Source organism: Podarcis tiliguerta (genome assembly GCF_965153285.1).
Source record: "Podarcis tiliguerta genome assembly, chromosome: 1".
Taxonomy (NCBI): Eukaryota; Metazoa; Chordata; class Lepidosauria; order Squamata; family Lacertidae; genus Podarcis; species Podarcis tiliguerta.
The window spans coordinates 70,711,202-70,731,976 of NC_139534.1; the positions used below are offsets into that span (position 1 = coordinate 70,711,202).

Consider the following 20,775-nt stretch of genomic DNA (forward strand, 5'->3'; position numbering starts at 1 on the left):
GGAGAGACATCTTGAGCTGACTCCTTCATGGGACTTTTTCATATCATGAAGCACAGGCAGCTGAGGAGGCCTCAGGGGGCTGGAGAAAAAATAATGATGAAAAGAAACACACACCACCCACAGTCACCATACAGTGATGCGTAAGCTCAAACCTGCACCCCACTGAACCTCTAAAGAAATTCTAAAGTGCTTTGAAATGAGGCAGAAAAATGGAAGCAAACTGTTCACAAATTGGAGACAGGTTTTCCCACAGCACTAATTCAATCAATTAGACTCATATCATCCCTGTCTAAACAGTTAAAATCTGTTCAATTAACTCAGGACGGACGGACTGCAAACATGTAACAATAAATCACAAATGAAAGAAAAGTAGGGTGACATCCCCACTGTTTGTGATAAATTTCTCAGGTTATTCTCCCTCAACATACATGGATATGTTGGTGTTTTCAATGTATCTAATTAAAGCTGTATAATATTGTACATAATCTGTATAATATAAACAACTGAATCATATTATGTATGTTGCAAAACTGGAAACAGATGTCATAAAAACTTTAACATCCCAGTTCCTTGAAATAACATTTTCCAACGTAAATCATTAGTAACTTTCCTCCAGAGATGAACAACCCCTGTCGCTGATTTCAATATACTTGATGTGTGTACTTTATCATACAGTAATTGTCTTCTCTTCCACACACATAATTTATGGTAATTTATCAGTGGGAACAGTAGTATAAACAGCTAGAATTTGAATGAGATGACTCTTAGTGTTGTTGGCAGCTAGGTTTATTTTTTGGTGCAGAGATTCTGAACAGCTGTGTTCCAAAATTACAGCAACTTGCATGTGAAATCATAATTACACAGATGTCACTATAATGAAGCACAGGATTTAGGGATAGGAGGAGGTCCATCTTGGGATATATTTATGTGACTGACACTTGTGATACTGAACTTCAGTAAGGATTGAGACAAAATCCCCCATAATCTTCTTGCAGAGAAGCTGGTAAAATGTGGATTCGACGAGGCAACTCCTAGGTGGATTTGACTGACCGAACCCAAAGAGTGTTCACAAATGGTTCTTCATCAACCTTGTGGAATGCCACAAGGATCTGTCCTGGGACCACTGTTGTTCCGTGTCTTTATAAACAACTTGGATGCCCATTCAATTTGCAGATGACACCAAACTGGGAGGGGTAGCTAATGCCACAAATGACAGAATTGTGATTAATGGACACACTCGGGAAGTGGTGGACTCTCCTTCCTTGGAGATTTTTAAAGCAGTGGTTGGATGACCATCTGTCATGGATGCTTTAGCTGAGATTCCTGCATTGCAGGGGGTTGGACTCGATGACCCTCAGGGTCTCTTTCAACTCTAACACTTCTATGATTCTATGAAGAATCTGCCATGTTTCAGAAGTGGCTGAAATGCACACATTATACCAGAGAATAGAACACGGATACCAGCAGGTTACATACGCTTCAGGTTACATACTCCGCTAACCCAGAAATAGTGTTTAAGGTTAAGAACTTTGCTTCAGGATAAGAACAGAAATCGGGCTCCGGCGGCGCGGTGGCAGCAGGAGGCCCATTAGCTAAAGTGGTGCTTCAGGTTAAGAACAGTTTCAGGTTAAGAACGGACCTCCGGAACGAATTAAGTACTTAACCCGAGGTACCACTGTACTTTTATAGTTAGCATGACTTTGACAGAAGAGATAACAGAACCAGTTTAAGCCAGCTGTACTCAGCTTCTCTGAAGGAATAACCCAAACATCATGGTCCTTCTGCTTGTTTCTTTCACACAGAGAAGCTTCCAGAACCCACTTGAATTAATTAGAAAAGTAAAGATTTCTACACATCAGACCAATGCTTTCTGCACTAAGAAATGCAAACTGACAGTGCTTTGGTTAAAATCTCCACATGTCAGATGGAAGAAGATTTTGTCTATGTAAACTACTGCATAGATTCTATGGGGGGGGGGGCGATGCTGGATAAAGTTATTTTCTAAATGTGGTAGCTAGTGAAAGAGTGATCCTTGAGATGTAAACTAGCCCAAATCAAAAGAAAGGATTTAAAATGCCAGAGATCCTTAGAACTCCAGAAGATGTACTTTTCACATCCATAGACCCTTCAGGTAAAAGGAAGCTTCAAAATGAAGTATAATCTTTGGGGTCCACAATTCAAACTCACAAAACAGGGGCTCCAAAAATCTTCAAAGTACTAACTCCTAATGTCTGGATTATGTTATGCTAACACCAAAGCCAGTTTTCCAGCTGTACAATTTTCCAAACGAACGGTTTTTTAAAAAACAACAACAACATGTAAATTATGTTCTAAATCTGCCAAATCTCTAATTTGGCAGACTTTATGTCCTTTTCAAGTTGCTCAAACCCTCTAGTGGCTGCTCACATCGAAAAAGAACCATATGAATAAACCATAAGGGGAATGATTTATGCTTAAAAATAACAAATTCCACGCTTTGTCTTAAAAAGAATAAAACATTTCCCTTGCCAGTTCTGCTTGAACACAGTTTCTACCACAAGAAGCTCCCCCCGTCCACACACAAAAAACATATTGTGATGAAGTTATTTGACAGTGTTGCTGCTAGCCAAACAACAAATGCAGCCCAGGTCACATATTTCATGGACAGTCAGGACTCAACAGATACAAATAGGAGAAGGAAAGTGAACTGTTGCAAAGTTTCCAACCATTCTGCAAATTTGGCTTATTGTAATGCTCGCATAATCTTGCCTTTCTTTCAGCCTGAAGCTAACATTCAGTTTTCAAATAACTTCTAAGTTTCAGCAGAAGAATTTCACTGGGGATAGGAGCACTCAGGGTTGATGTGAGTTGTTTCCATAGCTGAGGGTACAACATCTCCTTTGCATGCAGAAGATCCCAGGTTCAGTTCCTAGCATCTGCAAAGCAGGGCTGGGAAACACGTCTGTCTGAAGCCTTGGACAGGTGCTACTCATCAGTATAGATGGTTGTTGTTTAGTCATGTCCGACTCTTCATGACCCCATGGACCAGAGCACACCAGGCACTCCTGTCTTCCACTGCCTCCCGCAGCTTGGTCAAACTCATGTTCGTAGCTTTGAGAACACTGTCCAACCATCTCGTCCTCTGTTGTCCCCTTCTCCTTGAACCCTCCATCCTTCCCAACATCAGGGTCTTTTCCAGGGAGGCTTCTCTTCTCATGAGGTGGCCAAAGTATTGGAGCCTCAGCTTCAGAATCTGTCCTTCCAGTGAGCACTCAGGGCTGATTTCCTTAAGAATGGATAGGTTTGATCTTCTTGCAGTCCATGGGACTCTCAAGTGTCTCCTCCAGCACCATAATTCAAAAGCATCAGTTCTTCGGCGATCAGCCTTCTTTTATGGTCCAGCTCTCACTTCCATACGTCACTACTGGGGAAACCATAGCTTCAACTATATGGACCTTGTCAGCAAGGTGATGTCTTTGCTGAGCTCAATAGAGGAATATTGTGACTTGGCATAAGGCAGATTCCTACGTTCTTACCTTTTTCTGGCCTATCATTGCTTTCAGCTTCCCAACTTGTAAGGAGGACTGTCTCCCAAAAAGGGGATGGAGAATGAACACATTCCCAACAGCAATGTATCCTTTGAACAGGACATACACCCTGAATGGTCATGTACTTTCTGACAGATGCAAGGCCTCCAAAATAAAAACAGCTAATAGTGTCAATGCTTGTTGAGTGCTTAAGGTAGCAGAATTCCACCCTACGCCTTTCAGAAACAACTGCTTTCATAGCAGGATTGTGGGTGGGGCGTTTTGAGTGCTTCAGGTTTTTTATGGTAGCATTGTAGCTTTCACAGATGTGACAATAGCTGAGAAAATGGTGTCCAACATTTGTATGCATTTATGTGGGTGGGCGGAGGCGACAGGAGAGTGGAAGGGGGAGGGGAGGCTTTCTGTAAACCCTATAATTTAGATGTGCACAAAGCTTTACATCCTGGTAGGAAAAAAAATGTACATGGTGTTAAGTTTGTGCCAAAAGCAAAAATGATAATTGCTATGTACTGCACTGCCCCCGCACAACAGTTTAGCACTGTATTATACTGCTAATCATTCTCACTAACAAGTCACAATGAGGGGAGCTGCTTCCGTTCAACAGGCTTCAGTCTTTTGACTTATACTCAAGAAATCTCAGCCGGTTTTCTTTTGACTCAATTTTTTAAATTTTATGCGGCAGCTTTATGTTTCTTCACATTTGTATTACACAGGATGTCGAAAGATTACGACGTTGCCAACCTGCCCCACCGTAAGAAACTCCTCCCAGTATTGTGATCCTAGCTTTTGTGGGACTCTGTAGACAACTGATGAAAAATAAATATCAACAATTAGCATGAATTGAATTTCAAAGCAAATCTGCAGACTTTTCTTCAGGTGATTGGCCAATTTTAATGTACCACTAGGCTTCTGCAAGAACAATATGAGGAATTTAGGTAAGTGCCTTACATCAAGTCAGACCACCAGTCCATCTATTTCAGGACTGTCAACTCCAGGATTTTAGGATTTCCCAGCCTACCTGGAGATGCCAGAGACTGCCAAGCTACATATTCGTGCTGTGTTCTATGCACCCAGCATATCTAACTGACACGAAGTTGCTTCATAGGCTAGAACAACAGGGATCCATAGCCAGAGTGGATGTTTGTGCTGGTGTGCTAACATTGCACAGTGGACCTAGTTTAAAAGGGAAGCTATGCATGTGTAACAGCAGATGCATAATGCCTTTTTGATTGTTTTGCAGCAAGCCTAAACTGGGCTTGGGGAATTTTGAGGGAAGCAAAAAAAAAGAAAGAAGAAAGAAATTTGAGGTTTCTTAAGAGCAAGTGGTTTCGCGTGCAATTTATTTATTTGAAAGAAATTCAAAGTGGCTAACTATTTTTAAAAAAGAAGTTATAAAACAGAAATCATTTCACAACTCAACCAAATCATAAAGCAAAATATTAGCATACCAGAAGAATCTGCAAAACAGCCTTCAAAACTAAACATAAAAATATCAGCCAAAGTCCAGGGCAATGAGGCACTTCCCCAATGCTACAATTCTATGATTCTATGAATTTCCCCCACTCTGTAGGAAGTCTGGAGAAGCCCTTGCACTATGTACGTAAAAAGGGTTTCCATTTCTGCAGTGAATGCACTTCTCCCAGCTGGTGCCTCCAATTATTTGCACATCTAACCACCAACATATATATATTCTGATCATCACACCAGGAAAAAATAATGCGCAATTAGTGCTGAAGATGTTAAAAGTGGTGCAAACAGCCAGCGATCTTGTGCAGCTGAAATGTTGGCATGCAAGCACTGGCTTTTCAAAACAATGCAATGCTCATCCATTTTACATGTATGGAAATTGATTGGAAAAGCAGGCTATGTCAGTCATTCTGTGGGCTTCCTGTGGATATCCAAAACTGTAGGGTGGAAATACAGAGGACTGTGAAAACAAAGAGGCACTGCCTCAGGCATTGGTGACCAACATCACAGAGGCCAAACTAAGTCTCCCCCCCCCCCCACCACCAGTGGTGTTACAGACTGTGGCCCTTCTGTCTTCTCCCTTAAGAGCAACTGATAGCCCATGTCTATGTCCAGAATATAAAGCACATGCAGCTTTCTCTAAGCACATGATGCTGCTGTTATTTGTTGGTGGAGGTTTTGAAATTTACGGCTGCATTTTGATGGTATAAGGCTTTGATCAGAGCTGTTGGCTGCTGTTTTATATTGGGCTTTTATTGCAGAGTGTTTTAATTTTGTTAATAGCTTTTAAAATTGTTGTTACCCACCCTGGGATTATCAAAGTGGTGAAGGGCAGGATATAAATAATAAATAAAATAAAGGAAACGATATATTGCCTCCAGGCCATTGCCTTTAAAATGACACTTTGTGGAAACCTCACTGCAAATCAGTTGAACAGTTTTAGGGCCTTTCACATAACCATTGAAAATTACGGAGGATAGGGAGGGGGAGCCAGAGCCAGAGACACTGGTCTGATTTTCATGTTATGGTAACCCAAACTATAGCTTACGAGTGTGCTGGTTCCCAGAAAGCAGCTTACACTCACTTTGCCCCACCCACCAACCCAGTGCTTTTAGATCAGGGTTCCATGACAACTAAGCCAAGGTTTGGTTTAGTGTGTCATCTGAACATGGGATTGTGGTGAAGTTCTTGCCTCCTTAACCATCATCTACCAAGGCAGGAACAACATTAACTGATAAATCACTGATCATGGATGGCATCCACCTGAGATGTTATGTGGGTGAATGCCACCAATGTTGACTATTCTTAGTGAGAAAACATCCCTCTGCCTGGAATAGGGAACACAATGTCAGTTTTGGGATTGTCTCCCCCTTCCTAAATTTTATTCTGCTCCCAAGGAAGAGCTATAGCTCACAATATGTAAAGTAACTAATTACACAATAAATAGCTCATATTATCTGTGGTTGTCCATTCCCCCGTCCCTACCTATCTTTTTTTCAAGACCTGTAAGTGCTTTGTGAACCACCTCTTATCCATCATTGAAGATCTGCTCACAATTGGTAATCTGGTGTGTTCTGTCTCTGATCCTGCTGTCCAGTTGCCAAGGGAAGTAAAAGGAAGAGACTTTCCTAAAGATGACCTGTACCATGAGAGTCTTGCAAGGGGAGTCTCCCATACTGCTGACTGGCAAGGAGGCCTGGTTCAACGATAAACTCACCCTAGCAATTGACCTTCCTGTGGTAATTTTCTCATACCTAGAACCCCTTGCATGAGTCAGGGCCATCATGAAGTGAGTCGCTCTGTTCCTATGGGCTACTCCCAATGGTGTGAAGAGTAGACAAGAAAGTCCAATATGTTATGGCTCCAACTCACTTAGTTCAACTAAGTGATATGTTGGGCTGATGGTAATTGAAAACTCTCCCTGTGGGTGCTGATCCCTGTGATGAGAGTAACATTTAGCCTAGTTATGTTATGGGAGTGTATCACAGAGACAAGAGAGCTGATAGTAGGTATCCCATGCTGCAATTCGGCCCAATAACTGACTAGGGCTCAGAGAGGCTTCTGTTATTTAGCCCCAGCCATTTGGTAACAACTAGAATACATGCTGCCAAGATCTTTCCTGTGGTTGCACTAAGAACAAGCAATTTCATCAATGCTGCAAACTCTTCAGCGGGTTTAAAAATCTTGGTCATTTGAATCTGTATTGTGTTTTTAGGCTGTGCCAGCTACCTTGAGTGGCAATGACCCAAAATACATAATTTAAGAAATAAAAGACAAATATGATGTTATACACATACACACACATTTGCACACACCGCCATGGTGTTGACTCATATGCGTGAGACATGAAAAAGCACCACAACTTAATAAAGTACGCTATATTCAGCAAGGTTTCAACAAAATGTTTGAACCATAAACTGACTTACTTCAAAATCACACAGCCCGTGCCCAAAGGAGGCGCCGTCCAAAAGACCTGAATGCGAGTCCTTCTCCTCGGTGTACTCTCAGTAACAGCCACAGGACAATTACTCATGAACTGTGTCTCTTCTTCATCTATAATCTAAAGAAACATAACAAAAATATATTTCATTACAATCATCCATATCATAGTGTCTGAAAATACTGGATGCTATACAAAATTAGACCATATGTATATAGGATATAATGATTAGGAATGGGCCATATTAGCCACTAAAAAAATCTTGGTATAAACTCATCCCTTGAAATTCCAGGAATTGGTTTTCTTTTAAATTCAGGAGGGCCACAGAAAATCCAGCATGTGGGTTGGGGAACTCTGCAAATACTCTAGGCCTTGACATAAGTTAAATGAGCTATGTTAACCCTGGGTGGAATCCAAGTGATGTCACTGTGCTCACATGATGGCTTTGATCCAGTGACCACATCTGCTGATAGAAGAAGACAAAAAGCGGGACCTGCAAGGAGCAGAGAAATCAGAAAAAAACTTTCCCTTCCTCTTAAGAACCTAAGAAGAGCCCACTGGACCATGCCAAAGTCACATCTATTCCAGCATCTTGCTCTCACGCTGGCCAACCAAATGTCCATGGGAAGACCACAAACAGACCTGGAGGGCAGCAGCAGTCTCCCCACCTGCAACTTCCAGCAACTTGTATTTTAGAGGCATACCACTCCAACAGTAGAAGTAGAACATAGCTATCAGTGGGCATGTTCACTGGAATGAAGTCTGTTCTGTGAATGCAAAGGCACAAGTAGCATTCCACCTCCTGAGGCCAGAATATAGGGCCTGACTTTGGGGGTTCCCAGGATTTTAGAATGATGTCCTCTTTCTGATCCATGGCCAGCCTTTGGGTAACTCCCCATCCCAACTGAGAAAGAATCAAATCAAAGTGACCCACTCCCCTTTTTATACCAGTGATACTCCAGTGGAAAATACCTTAAATCTACTGCAATTTTGGGGGGAGATAGGATAAAAAATGGTTTTCTACACTTATGCAAGTATACATTTATGTGAAACACAAATAATAAATACAACTAGGTTTATTTTCTCCTATATGTTGATTTAGACAGGATAGTTGTTTTGTTTATATCACAGGTGATTTTCAAATATCAGCTGTGCTAGGCAAAAGAAGAGAAAATAAAACCAAGTAAGGAGAAGGGGGTGGGGAGAGAAACAATCACCACCTATATAAATAGTAGGTACAGAGAAGCTGGTCTTTAATGTGCCATTGATTTAAGGCTAAGTTCACCTTGATAATTACAGGAAGAAAATAATAAAGCATATATTGCTTCCGCTATTATGTGGCAAGAATAGTAGCATGGCAGAGGAGTAATGTTTCATCAAACTGCACCATAAAATTCTACTAAATTCAAGGTCTTATAATAGCACCAATAAGATATAAATCATATTATCATCCCTCTTGGAACCCTTGGCTTCCAGATATCAGTGTCTGGGTCAAGGTGTATAAATCCTCCTTCATTCTTAAGGCTGAATGGAGGGGAAACAAGAGGGAGAAGTGAAGAAAAAGAATGCCAGGCTAGCTCACCTTGAGCCAAAGGAACAGGTCAGCTTACATTCACCATGAATACAAGATCTAACAGAGATTTTCAGCTTCTGAAACTCTGGGACTATAGAAAGTAGTTTCTATATGTTTCTTCAATACACCTGTGCTGTCTGAAATGCACTTATCTTTATTTGCCTATTGATTCTAATATTTATATCCCACTGTTGGACATGGATTTCAAGGTGACTAACAATCAACATGAATCAAACCATTTTATGTTTATTTTACAATAAAGACAGCAATAATAATACAGCAAGAAGCAACTTAAAAGCAAGGAAAATCAGATGAGCAAGAGCAATACAACAAAGATAGAAACAAAAGAGCCCAGCACACATCCTGAAAAAATGAAAAGGAAACAATGTAGAAAAGCCCAAGAGAACAGGATGGATCCTGCACATCACTGAAAATATAGCAATGGAGGTGTCAAATCTATGGCACCCTTGTGCTTAGGGATGGAGGGCCATATTTTGGATGCCACCTCTGAGAAGGCCCTTCCTCTCCCTAATCCAGAGATTCTCAACCTGTGGGTCCTCAGATGTTGTTGGACTACAACTCCCATCATTTCTGAGCTCTGGCTTTGCTAGCTAGGGATGATGGGATTTGTAGTCCAACAATATCTGGGGACCCACAGGTTAAGAACCTAATCTCTGATGATGGGGCTACATGGGGAACCAACTGCCAGTCAAGGCCATGCTGCAAAAGGTCATTCTTCAGATAACCCCATCCCAGGCCATTTGGAGCTAGCTGTGTTATGGGTTGCGTTATGAAAGGGAAATTAGTCCCAGCATTTGGCAACAAGAGTCTTTCACCATCCCTCATCATTGTTCACGTCCATTATACATACCGTATTTTTTGCTCTATAAGACTTACTTTTCCCCTCCTAAAAAGGAAGGGGAGAAGTGTGTGCGTCTTATGGAGCGAATGCAGGCTGCGCAGCTATTCCAGAAGCCAGAACAGCAAAAGGGATTTCTGCTTTCACTGCGCAGCGATCCCGCTTGCTGTTCTGGCTTCTGAGATTCAGAATATTTTTTTTCTTGTTTTCCTCCTCCAAAAACTAGGTGCGTCTTATGGTCTGGTGTGTCTTATAGAGCAAAAAATACGGTATATAGTGGTACCTCGGTTTAAAAACAGTCCTGTTTACGAACAATTTGGTTTATGAACTCCACAAAACCAGAAGTAGTGTCCTGGTCTGTGAACTTTACCTCGGTCTAAGAATGGAATCCAAACGATGGAAGGGCACTGGCAGTGGGAGGTCTCATTAGGGAAAGCACACCTCGGTTTGAGAACGGTTTTAGTTTAAAAATGAACTTCCGGAACAAATTAAGTTCATAAACCGAGTTACCACTGTTTGCTTCCATAACATGAAGAAGCTTTATTCTGGAAACAACCTAAATGGAAGCTGGGAAGTCACACAGCCTTCGTTTCCATCTGCAGAATGGGGATAATACTGATCTGTCTTGAAGGGTTGTCATAAAGACTACTGAGATAAAATGGGAAATATTATTGCACTTCCCACTGCCAACAACAGCCATGGTGTGTGTGTGTATGCATGTATTTCTGTACAGAACAGCTGCCTTGGATTACAAATAAAACAGATACTTTTTCTTTATGTTGATGGGCACAGATGTAGTTTTGAGCTTCACAGATTTACTCTTCAGGAAGAATAAGACAGCCCAAGAGACCAATAAACCATTTATTTTGGCTGATGTAGAAACACATACTCAGTCTCTGCATGGCAAATTACTTTTGGAAAATCTCATGGTTTACATTGAAGTGCTTGCAGGAACAAAAAGGCCACATGTTCAAATTAATGGAATGACCCCCAGAACATTTTTAAAAGGCTCCTGTGCAGTCTCATGCACTAACTTTATGCCTCTTAAATATCACTTGACTGAAAAGAAATACATTCCTGGTAGCTTCATCCCATTTTCTTTTGCCCTTTGTGTTCTGTATAAAAAGGACTGGGATGATAAGTTCCTGCCTCTCAGTGCTCACTGCCTCCCAGAGGAGGAAAAATGTTTTCTTTACGCATTTTCTCAAGTTATTTAAAATGCAATGCTGGATTATGAAAGTTTGAAACAGAGTCAACGTTTTGCTTAATGGACAGATGCTTGTCCACTCAAAATTTATTTTAGAGTGCTTTGAAGAAGGTTGAGATACCATACTGATTCTTACAAGATATTGTTTGTTTTGCTTTTTCTCCCTCTTGCTGAAAGGGGGTTTGTGAAAGACAGAGAGAGTCCACTTTCAGAACTGTGACTTTAGATTCCAAAAAAGTTCCCAACTTGTACTGACTTTTAAAACTCAGATATTAATGAAGACACACACATACACACACACACACAGAGAGAGAGAGAGAGAGAGACCCTATACAGTATTTCATGTCAAAGAGAAACACATATTCAGGCAAGGTAACACTAAAAGCATTTCAAATTATTATGTACCTAATGTAGTTTTATGAATTCTGTGATAGTTCTGTATCTGCTTTAGATGCCCATACTTATTTAATACATAGTCTCATTATGTAAAGTATGGTAATTCAGATTTTGATTACCCATAATCACTGTCTATTTCCTTTGTAACTACACATAAATGTATCCAGCATTCTTATTTAACAGAGCATCTGATTGCCCAAGCATTATGGAAAATGTTATTAATTGTATATTCAAGGCGTAATTTTATATACAAGGAATTATTTCATCATTTTGCCATTAGAGTTACTTTTCTCAGCCTGAGCTATTGCAATGTGGTACAGCAATTTGAACATCCCGAGGCAATGTATGGTATGTTTAATGCACAAAAAGGCTAAGTCAGTATGGGAAAGGTTGCTCACCTGATTTGGGGGGAGCCCCCTTTCCCTCACAGCCCACCCCATTCAGGAGAGTCCTCCAAACCTTTTCCATGGGCTGATGGGGCTGCCAGGGAGAGGAGGAAGCAGGAAAGTCAACTTCTGTTGCTGTCATTTTGTGCATATTTCTCTGGATTCAACCTACTAATAAGATGCCTTTTGTGTTTTAAACTTGTATTTTTATGCTGTAAAACGTCCTGAGATCTTCGGATGAAGGGTGGTATAAAAATTTAAAATAATAATAATAGTAAGTTGTTGTTGTTGTTGTTGTTGTTGTTGCTGCTGTTGCTGTTGCTGTTGTTAAAAAAATAGATCAGGGTCCCCAACCTGCAACTCTGGAGGTCTAAAATACTTATTTTACAGAAGAAAATTTGGTCAGGCCCTCCCAAATGCCAAGCAAAAATAACTGTATGTACTCCCTGCAAACAAATGAAACATGGACTAAAAAGAGTCCAGCTCCCTCAAAAAAAAAAAAAAAAAAAATGCAGCAGCAGCAACAACAATTTGATTATTTATGCTTTGTCCATCTGGCTGGGTTGCCACCCTGAGTAGCTTCCAACACATATAAAAACATAATAAAATGTCAAACATTAGAAACTTCCCTATAAAGGGATGCCTTCAGGTGTCTTCTAAAAGTTGTGTAGTTCTTTATCTCCTTGACATCTGATGGGAGAGCATCCTGGTTCCCCACTTTTCACAGTGAGGGAACCGCCAGAAGGCCCTCGGAGCTGCAGCTCAGAGTCCAGGCTCCTTCAGGTATACAGGGCTGAGGTCATTTGAAGCTTTAAATGTCAGCACCAACACTTTGAATTGTGCTTGGAAACATACTGGGAGCCAGTGTAGATCCTTTAGGACTGGTGTTCTATGGTCCCGGTGGCCACTCCTCACCAACCAACCACCCTACAGACAACCACCGCAAAAAGCAAACGTTCAATTTCTAAAATAATAATAAAAATAGGGAGGGGGGGCTTAGCAGGTGCCAGGGTGGGTGGGTCTGAGGGTGCCAGTCATGACCATTGCACTATATAAACAAGCATATAAAATACCACCACCCTCTTTCAAAGGGACTGCTCGCAATATTTTTTTTTCATCAAAGCTACAGATGGACAATGGAATGGGAATACAAAGATAGAGATTTAAAAGTGCAGACACAAACACAGTAAATGCATGAGTTTCTTAGGGGGTTGAAATAATGATTCAAACAACCTTGGGAATGGAGTAAGCTGGGAAAAGATATTTAACAAGATCATAAACATACAATTTAGTCAGAATCCTGCACTGCTGAACATAAAATTTTGATATGGTTTTTCATTTTTCTTTTAGTACAATCAGCTTGCCTAGAGTGTTTAGTTTTGCAGATTGCAGCAGGAAATATCCATCTACAAGATTTATGCTGATTCCCCTTGGCTCTGATCTAAACTTTCACGCTTACTTGTAGCTCTTATGCAGCAGTTACAAACAACAGGTTGAAGCTGCAAGCATAAAGAAACTGGCCAGAGCAATGGTCTGGATCATCAGGGGACATCATGAGAAGTACTCAAACTCAGAACTCATATAAATATAATGCCTGCTCAAAGGACTGTCAGGTGATACAGCTTTTATTAGGCACATGACTTCTTGTAAGGAGATAGATAGATGATAGATGATAGATAGATGATAGACAGATAGATGATAGATAGATAGATAGATGATATAGATAGATAGATATAGATAGATGATAGATATAGATAGATGATAGATAGATAGATAGATAGATGATAAATATAGATAGATGATAGATAGATAGATAGATGATAGATAGATAGATGATAGATATAGATATGTACAGTGGTACCTTGGGTTAAGTACTTAATTCGTTCCAGAGGTCTGTTCTTAACCTGAAACTGTTCTTAACCTGAGGTACCACTTTAGCTAATGGGGCCTCCCGCTGCCGCCACTGCACAATTTCTGTTCTCATCCTGAAGCAAAGTTCTTAACCCAAGGTATTATTTCTGGGTTAGCAGAGTCTGTAACCTGAAGCATATGTAACCTGAGGTACCACTGTACGTATATATATATATATTCTGAAGGTTCTTTCTCTCCATTGAAATGATGCTTGTTGACTTAAATCAATTGAAACTTGAGCCTGCTCATTAAACTAGGGATTACCAGTGTGGCATATGCAGGTGCAAGGTTGCCTTTTAGTATGCCTATGACGGCATCCACAAAAGCCCTCAATAAATATCTCCCCAAGAATCCATAAGGCATGAGAGGATTTTCTCTCTTCCTGCTCAGTTCCTATTTCCAATACAGTCATACCTTGGTTTTCAAACAGCTTAGTTCTCAAACATTTTGGCTCCCGAACGTCACAAACCCAGAAGTGAGTGTTCCGGTTTGGGAACTATTTTTTGAAGCCGAACGTCCAATGGGGATTCTGCATCTTCCAATGGGCTGCAGAAGCTTCCTGCAGCCCATCGGAAGCTGCGCTTAGGTTTCCGAACATTTTGGAAGTTGAACGGACTTCCAGAGAGGATTCCATTAGACTTCCAAGGTACGGCTGTATCTTGGCCTATCCTACATTGGACATACTCTCTTAAACATGCCCAATTTTCAATTGATGCTGGGATTGAACACCCACCCTCCTTTCCATTCTGCACAGGAAAGAGGGGCAAAGAGCTTCTCTCTGTGAGCAACCTTGGTGGTGGCTGTCCAGTGACGGGCGGGAGGTGGCTGATGGCGGAATATTCCTCCACTGTTATGGAATGTCTGCTTGCTTGCCCAATTCCATTGCCAGTTCCATGGCTCTTCAAAAGGAAAGCCAAGGGGGTGCAGGGACAGACTTTGGCCCCCTGAGCGAGGACAAAGTGCTCTTTGGCAGGTTACAAGCAGCAAGAGATGCTTTGGGTACCAATGCCCCTTACTAAGGAATATTCATCTCAGGGAGTTTCACCTTTATCTACCCGTACGTCATTCTTGTGCTGGAAAAAATATATTTTACTTTCTCCAGGCTTCGGAAAAAATAATTTGGATTTGGATTTAAATCTGCTGATGAAATGCTTTAAAAAATGATGTCTTTTTGCTTCTACTGTTTTAATTAATGTTGATTGCTTTAATTGGTTTTATTGTTAACTGCCGGAAAGTATTACCTCTTAAGGGCAAGACACAGGCATATTTAAATAAAGAAATAACATTAAATACATAGTCCCGAAGCCTTTCTCATTGCAATCATGCAGTACTGCACGTTATGCAAGGCAAAGTTTTAAAAAAAGGAGAGAAGAAAAAGCTCGAGAAAATTTAAATTCTTCCTTTCTCAAGCTCTCAGGCAACTATTAGCATATTTCCCTGTATTTAAGTAATAGGTTCTTTCCAGAGCTGTCAAGTTGTGTTGCAAAGGTTCTTGTAATGTCTCCCTTTCACACCACTTCTTCTGTTGCACATTTCTTTCCATTCAGTCACTTCATTCTCCAATGGTGTTGGCAAATGTCTGCTGAAGAGGCAAAGTGTTAACTGGTGGGGTTCACCATATCGCCCCAAATCTCAGGATTCTACTACAGTTATTTGTAGTTTACCAAAATGGATTGCAAGGCAATGCTAGCTCCCAGGTTTGGAGGCTTTTCAGTCACAAAAATTATGCTGCCCCATAGCTCTTTACAGCCCAATTTAACTGCTGCGGACGTAACTCAGATCCCTACGCCTCTCTATGCAGAAGTAAATCCCATTGTTTTCAACTGCGGGTAGGACTGCAGCCTTTCTGCTTTAGTAATTTTGACAGGTAAACATACAGTTTAGGGATGAATTTTAAGCCCAGCCCAGTGGGGCTTTATAGCACAACAGGCCCACTGCTGCTTCCGTACACCTGTCACACATGACAGCTAGGACAGGAGGTGCTGTGGGGGCATGGACTGGGCCTAATGCTGTGCATGATGGCAGCAGGGCTGGCTTGGGATCCAATGGGTCCTGGTCTGGCTTAGCCCTGCCTCAGCCCCAGGAATCGGGTCTTTCTGTTGACTCTCACTGACAGAGATCCTGCCACCAGCAGCACTTCTTCCCAACCACATATTTGGTGGATGGAAAGGGGAGTTTTGCCCCAACAAACTAACTCTGCAAGCTGTGTCAAAAACAACAACAACAACCCAGACCAATGCAAAGGCATTTGGATTGTTCTGTCAGTTAACTACAAAGGCAGTGCAACCCTATTCATGCTTTGTCAGAGAAGTGCGTCCCTCGACAATCAGTGGGGCTTATTCCCTGGTAAGTATGTTTAGGGCTGAAGCCTTGTAGTGCTAACAGCTAATCTATGTTGGAAGTGAATATTTATTCCTATTTGGAAAGAAATATTTTCAGCAAAAGATCTGAGAGCTGACCAAGAAAATTGTTGCTAGTACTTCTTATCATGTAGTTATTTTATGTTTATCATAGTAAAGATAAAGAAATTGAAATCATGCTCAGCTCTTTTCCCATTGCACAGATCAGGGAACTAGCCCCAGTTGACCCTATCTCCCTCTGGAGCTACCCTGCTCTGCAAAAGTGAGCAAACTCCTCTTTTCAACCAGGCCAAGGTTTCAATGCGAAGCTTGCCTGCAGTTCTTCATCTTTTTTTTCTTTTCTTCCAACACTAGTCAGCTTGTCCCTGAAAAGCCCTGCAATAATACACATACTAAGCGATAGCTCTGTGGAAAATACTGTAGTGTAGAGTTGACACATGATAACTAGTATGAGGTTGCTTTCACCAATCACATCCCCCCTTGGCCTGCCTTGCTTTGCCTGCTGGCCTTGTAGACATCACATTATAGATAGTCCTGTGGAGCTGGGTTTGCCCATATTGTGGAGTATGCAGTGGGGACCACTTTGTCCATCCTGGAGCAGGGGGCATAGGGAGTGTGTGTGTGTAGATGCACATCACAAAACAGAGCTTAAAAGCCTACACTACCCCTCACTCTGAGGAAGGCAGTCCTTATTTAGAGTAAGGCATTCTGGGTAAGGTGGCCCAGCAAACTGCCTGCATTGTTTGTATTTATTTATTTATTTATACATACATACATAGATACATACATACCCTGCCCATCTGGCTGGGTTTCCCCAGCCACTCTGGGCAGCTCCCAACAGAATATTAAAAACACAATAAAACATCAAACATTAAGAACTTCCCTAAACAGGGCTGCCTTCAGATGTCTTCTAAAAGTCAGATAGTTGTTTGTTTCCTTCACACCTGATGGGAGGGCATTCCACAGGGAGGGTGCCACTACCAAGAAGGCCCTCTGCCTGGTTCCCTGTAACATTGCTTCTCACAGTGAGGGAACCAGCAGAAGACCCTTGAAGGAGGTCCTCAGTGTGCAGGCTGAATGTTGGGGGTAGAGATGCTCCTTCAGGTATACTGGGCCAAGGCTGTTTAGGACCTTAAAGGTCACTTTGAATTATGCTCGGAATTCTGCCATTTTGCCAAAGGCAGCTAGTAAAATTGATTGTGAAGGAAGCATGGTGGGTGAGGAAAGGAGGGGGAGAAATGTCAGTGATGGACGAGGCAGCACAACACCTCCTATTTAAAGGAAAGCTGCAGTCCCTGCTTGGCTGCCTGGGTGCTGTGTGGGGCCCTGAATGCGCACCTCTTAAGTCTGGCCCCAGTGATGCCTCTGCTTACTCTACATTAACCCCAACATTTTGGAGTTTAGACAGGATAATATCAAGTAAAGCAACAGGTTGGTTTCAACAGGGCACTGGGACAGGGACCCATAATTAAAGTGGGCTTGCACAGGGGTCTAAAATTTATTCACTCCAATGATTTATCAGTTGTTGTTGATGTTTAGTCGTTCAGTCGTGTCCGACTCTGCGTGACCCCATGGACCAGAGCACGCCAGGCACTCCTGTCTTCCACTGCCTCCTGCAGTTTGGTCAGGTTCATGTTTGTAGCTTCGAGAACACTGTCTAACCATCTCATCCTCTGTCGTCCCCTTCTCCTTGTGCCCTCCATCTTTCCCAACATCAGGGTCTTTTCCAGTGAGTCTTCTCTTCTCATGAGGTGGCCAAAGTATTGGAGCCTCAGCCTCAGCTTCACGATCTGTCCTTCCAGTGAGCACTCAGGGCTGATTTCCTTAAGAATGGATGCGTTTGATCTTCTTGCAGTCCATGGGACTCTCAAGAGTTTCCTCCAGCACCATAATTCAAAAGCGTCAATTCTTCGGCGATCAGCCTTCTTTATGGTCCAGCTCTCACTTCCATACATCACTGCTGGGAAAACCATAGCTTTTACTATACGGACCTTTGTTGGCAAGGTGATGTCTCTACTTTTTAAAATGCTGTCTAGGTTTGTCATTGCTTTCCTCCCAAGAAGCAGGCGTCTCTTAATTTCGTGGCTGCTGTCACCATCTGCAGTGATCATGGAGCCCAAGAAAGTAAAATCTCTCACTGCCTCCATTTCCTCCCCTTCTATTTGCCAGGAGGTGATGGCACCAGTGGCCATGATCTTCGTTTTTTTGATGTTGAGCTTCAGACCATATTTTGCGCTCTCCTCTTTCACCCTCAATAAAAGGTTTTTTTAATTCCTCCTCACTTTCTGCCATCAAGGTTGTGTCATCTGCATATCTGAGGTTGTTGATATTTCTTCCAGCAATCTTAATTCTGGCTAGGGATTCATCCAGCCCAGCCTTTCGCATGATGAATTCTGCATATAAATTAAATAAGCAGGGAGACAAAATACAGCCTTGTCGTACTCCTTTCCCAATTTTGAACCAATCAGTTGTTCCATATCCAGTTCTAACTGTAGCTTCTTGTCCCACATAGAGATTTCTCAGGAGACAGATGAGGTGATCAGGCACTCCCATTTCTTTAAGAACTTGCCATAGTTTGCTGTGGTCGACACAGTCGAAGGCTTTTGCATAGTCATTGAAACAGAAGTAGATGTCTTTCTGGAACTCTCTAGCTTTCTCCATAATCCAGCGCATGTTTGCAATTTGGTCTCTGGTTCCTCTGCCTCTTCTAAATCCAGCTTGCACTTCTGGGAGTTCTCGGTCCACATACTGCTTGAGCCTTCCTTGAAGAATTTTAAGCATAAGCTTGCTAGCGTGTGAAATGAGTGCAATTGTGCGGTAGTTGGAGCATTCTTTAGCACTGCCCTTCTTTGGGATTGGGATGTAGACTGACCTTCTCCAATCTTCTGGCCACTGCTGAGTTTTCCAAACTTGCTGGCATATTGAGTGTAGCACCTTACTGATTTATCAGTAATTTCACTCAAACATCCATTAGAATGTCATAGTTGCCTTTCTGTTGTTTGAATGTCATTTCTCCGGGGTACATACACAGAATAAGGAAATATCCCTTTCATTAATTTTAGCCCATCCTTTTCCTTTCAGAATTTCAAGACACCACATTTCTTCTAGCAATGTCTTGCAATTGTGCTTAATAGATCATAACAAAAGAAACACTGTCGTACTCTATGAATGAACATTACGACAAGAATATACACTGCTGTGTGGATGTAAGAAAACAAATCTGAATGAGCGCTGTTGCTTTAACTGCATGCTGTATGTGATTGATATTTGTTCCTTCGGTAACATAATACTGTTGCCGACTTTATAAATCACCAGGGAACTCAAGTGACATATTGTGGGAGATAAGACCTATTTATCCAAAGAGGCACTGTATTACCTCACCATCCCAGAGCCATAACTCTTGACACAACCCTTAGGCAAAACAAATCCAGTTCCTCTAACTTCTTTTGTTCCTCTGCTTTACCCACGCTCCCTGGGTTTTAATACCACAAGCTAATGGCTCTTGGGAAATAAAAGCAAACTAAAGTGTAATGGGTAGTGAAATCAATTGACAAATAAAGTCAATTTGCTAAAGAAAAATAAAATGAAATAAGAAGTGCCAATGGAGGTGAATATTAAGAGCAAAGAATGAGACCAAGAGCTGCCGTGTACGCAGAATCACTCACACCAAGGATCCTTAGTGCTCATCTACATTTATACCTACTGGTATATATAATAATCAAAACTCTTACAAAATGAGTATACCTAACAGCTCAGGGCCATTTCCCACATGCAGGAGGAACTTGGATTTTTGACTCAGCAGGTTATGTTTGCATGTAAAAACAATTAAAGGAAGAGTAGCGAGAATAGTGGTGCTGTAAACAATAAATGCTTATTATTATGTTAGTAAAGGTAAAGGGAGCCCTGACCATTAGGTCCAGTCGTGGCTGACTCTGGGTTGCAGCGCTCATCTCACTTTATTGGCTGCGGGAGCCGGCGTACAGCTTCCGGGTCATGTGGCCAGCATGACACTTCTGGCGAACCAGAGCAGCACACGGAAACGCCATTTACCTTCCCGCCAGAGCGGTACCTATTTATCTACTTGCATTTTGACGTGCTTTCGAACTGCTAGGTTGGCAGGAGCAGGGACCGAGCAACGGGAGCTCACCCTGTCATGGGGATTCGAACCGCCAACCTTCTGATTGGCAAGTCCTAGGCTCTGTGGCTTAACCCACAGCACCAACCATGTCCCTACACATTTCAGCTTGCTATAAAAAGTAGAATAAGCCACATTTTTTTAATGTAAAAAGTTTTCAAATACAATAGTTTATTTCAACAGAACCTCCACTGTCAACATATTTTCATCAGCATAAAATGCTAATGGCTAAAATCAGTAATTTCTTACAGCACATGGGTGGAAAACCTCCCATCCATGGGTCAATCTTGGTTTGCTAGGGGGTCCATATTGGCACACAAGGCCATTTCCGCCAAAACATGTCCACTAGCCCTTCAACTGATGTTGCTGGGTGACATTAGCTGATAGATGGGGAGCAGGGTAACACCCTGGTAAAACAATCTCCTGCATCCAGCAGGATTGAGGATCCATCAGTTAATGAGAAGAGGGTTCAATCCAGCTGTGTGCTGCTTCACCAGCATGTTCCTGGCAAGTA

At 41.8% G+C, this 20,775-nt stretch overlaps 1 protein-coding gene across 1 annotated transcript in view; it reads right to left on the bottom strand.

Annotated features, from left to right (window-relative positions):
- SPON1 (spondin 1) overlaps window positions 1-20,775 on the bottom strand; it is a 269,806-nt gene that overhangs the window by 207,348 nt on the left and 41,683 nt on the right. The window contains exon 3 of the mRNA XM_083430410.1: window positions 7,421-7,554. Coding sequence (XP_083286536.1) covers window positions 7,421-7,554 — 134 coding nt within the window. The remainder of the gene's footprint in view (window positions 1-7,420; window positions 7,555-20,775) is intronic.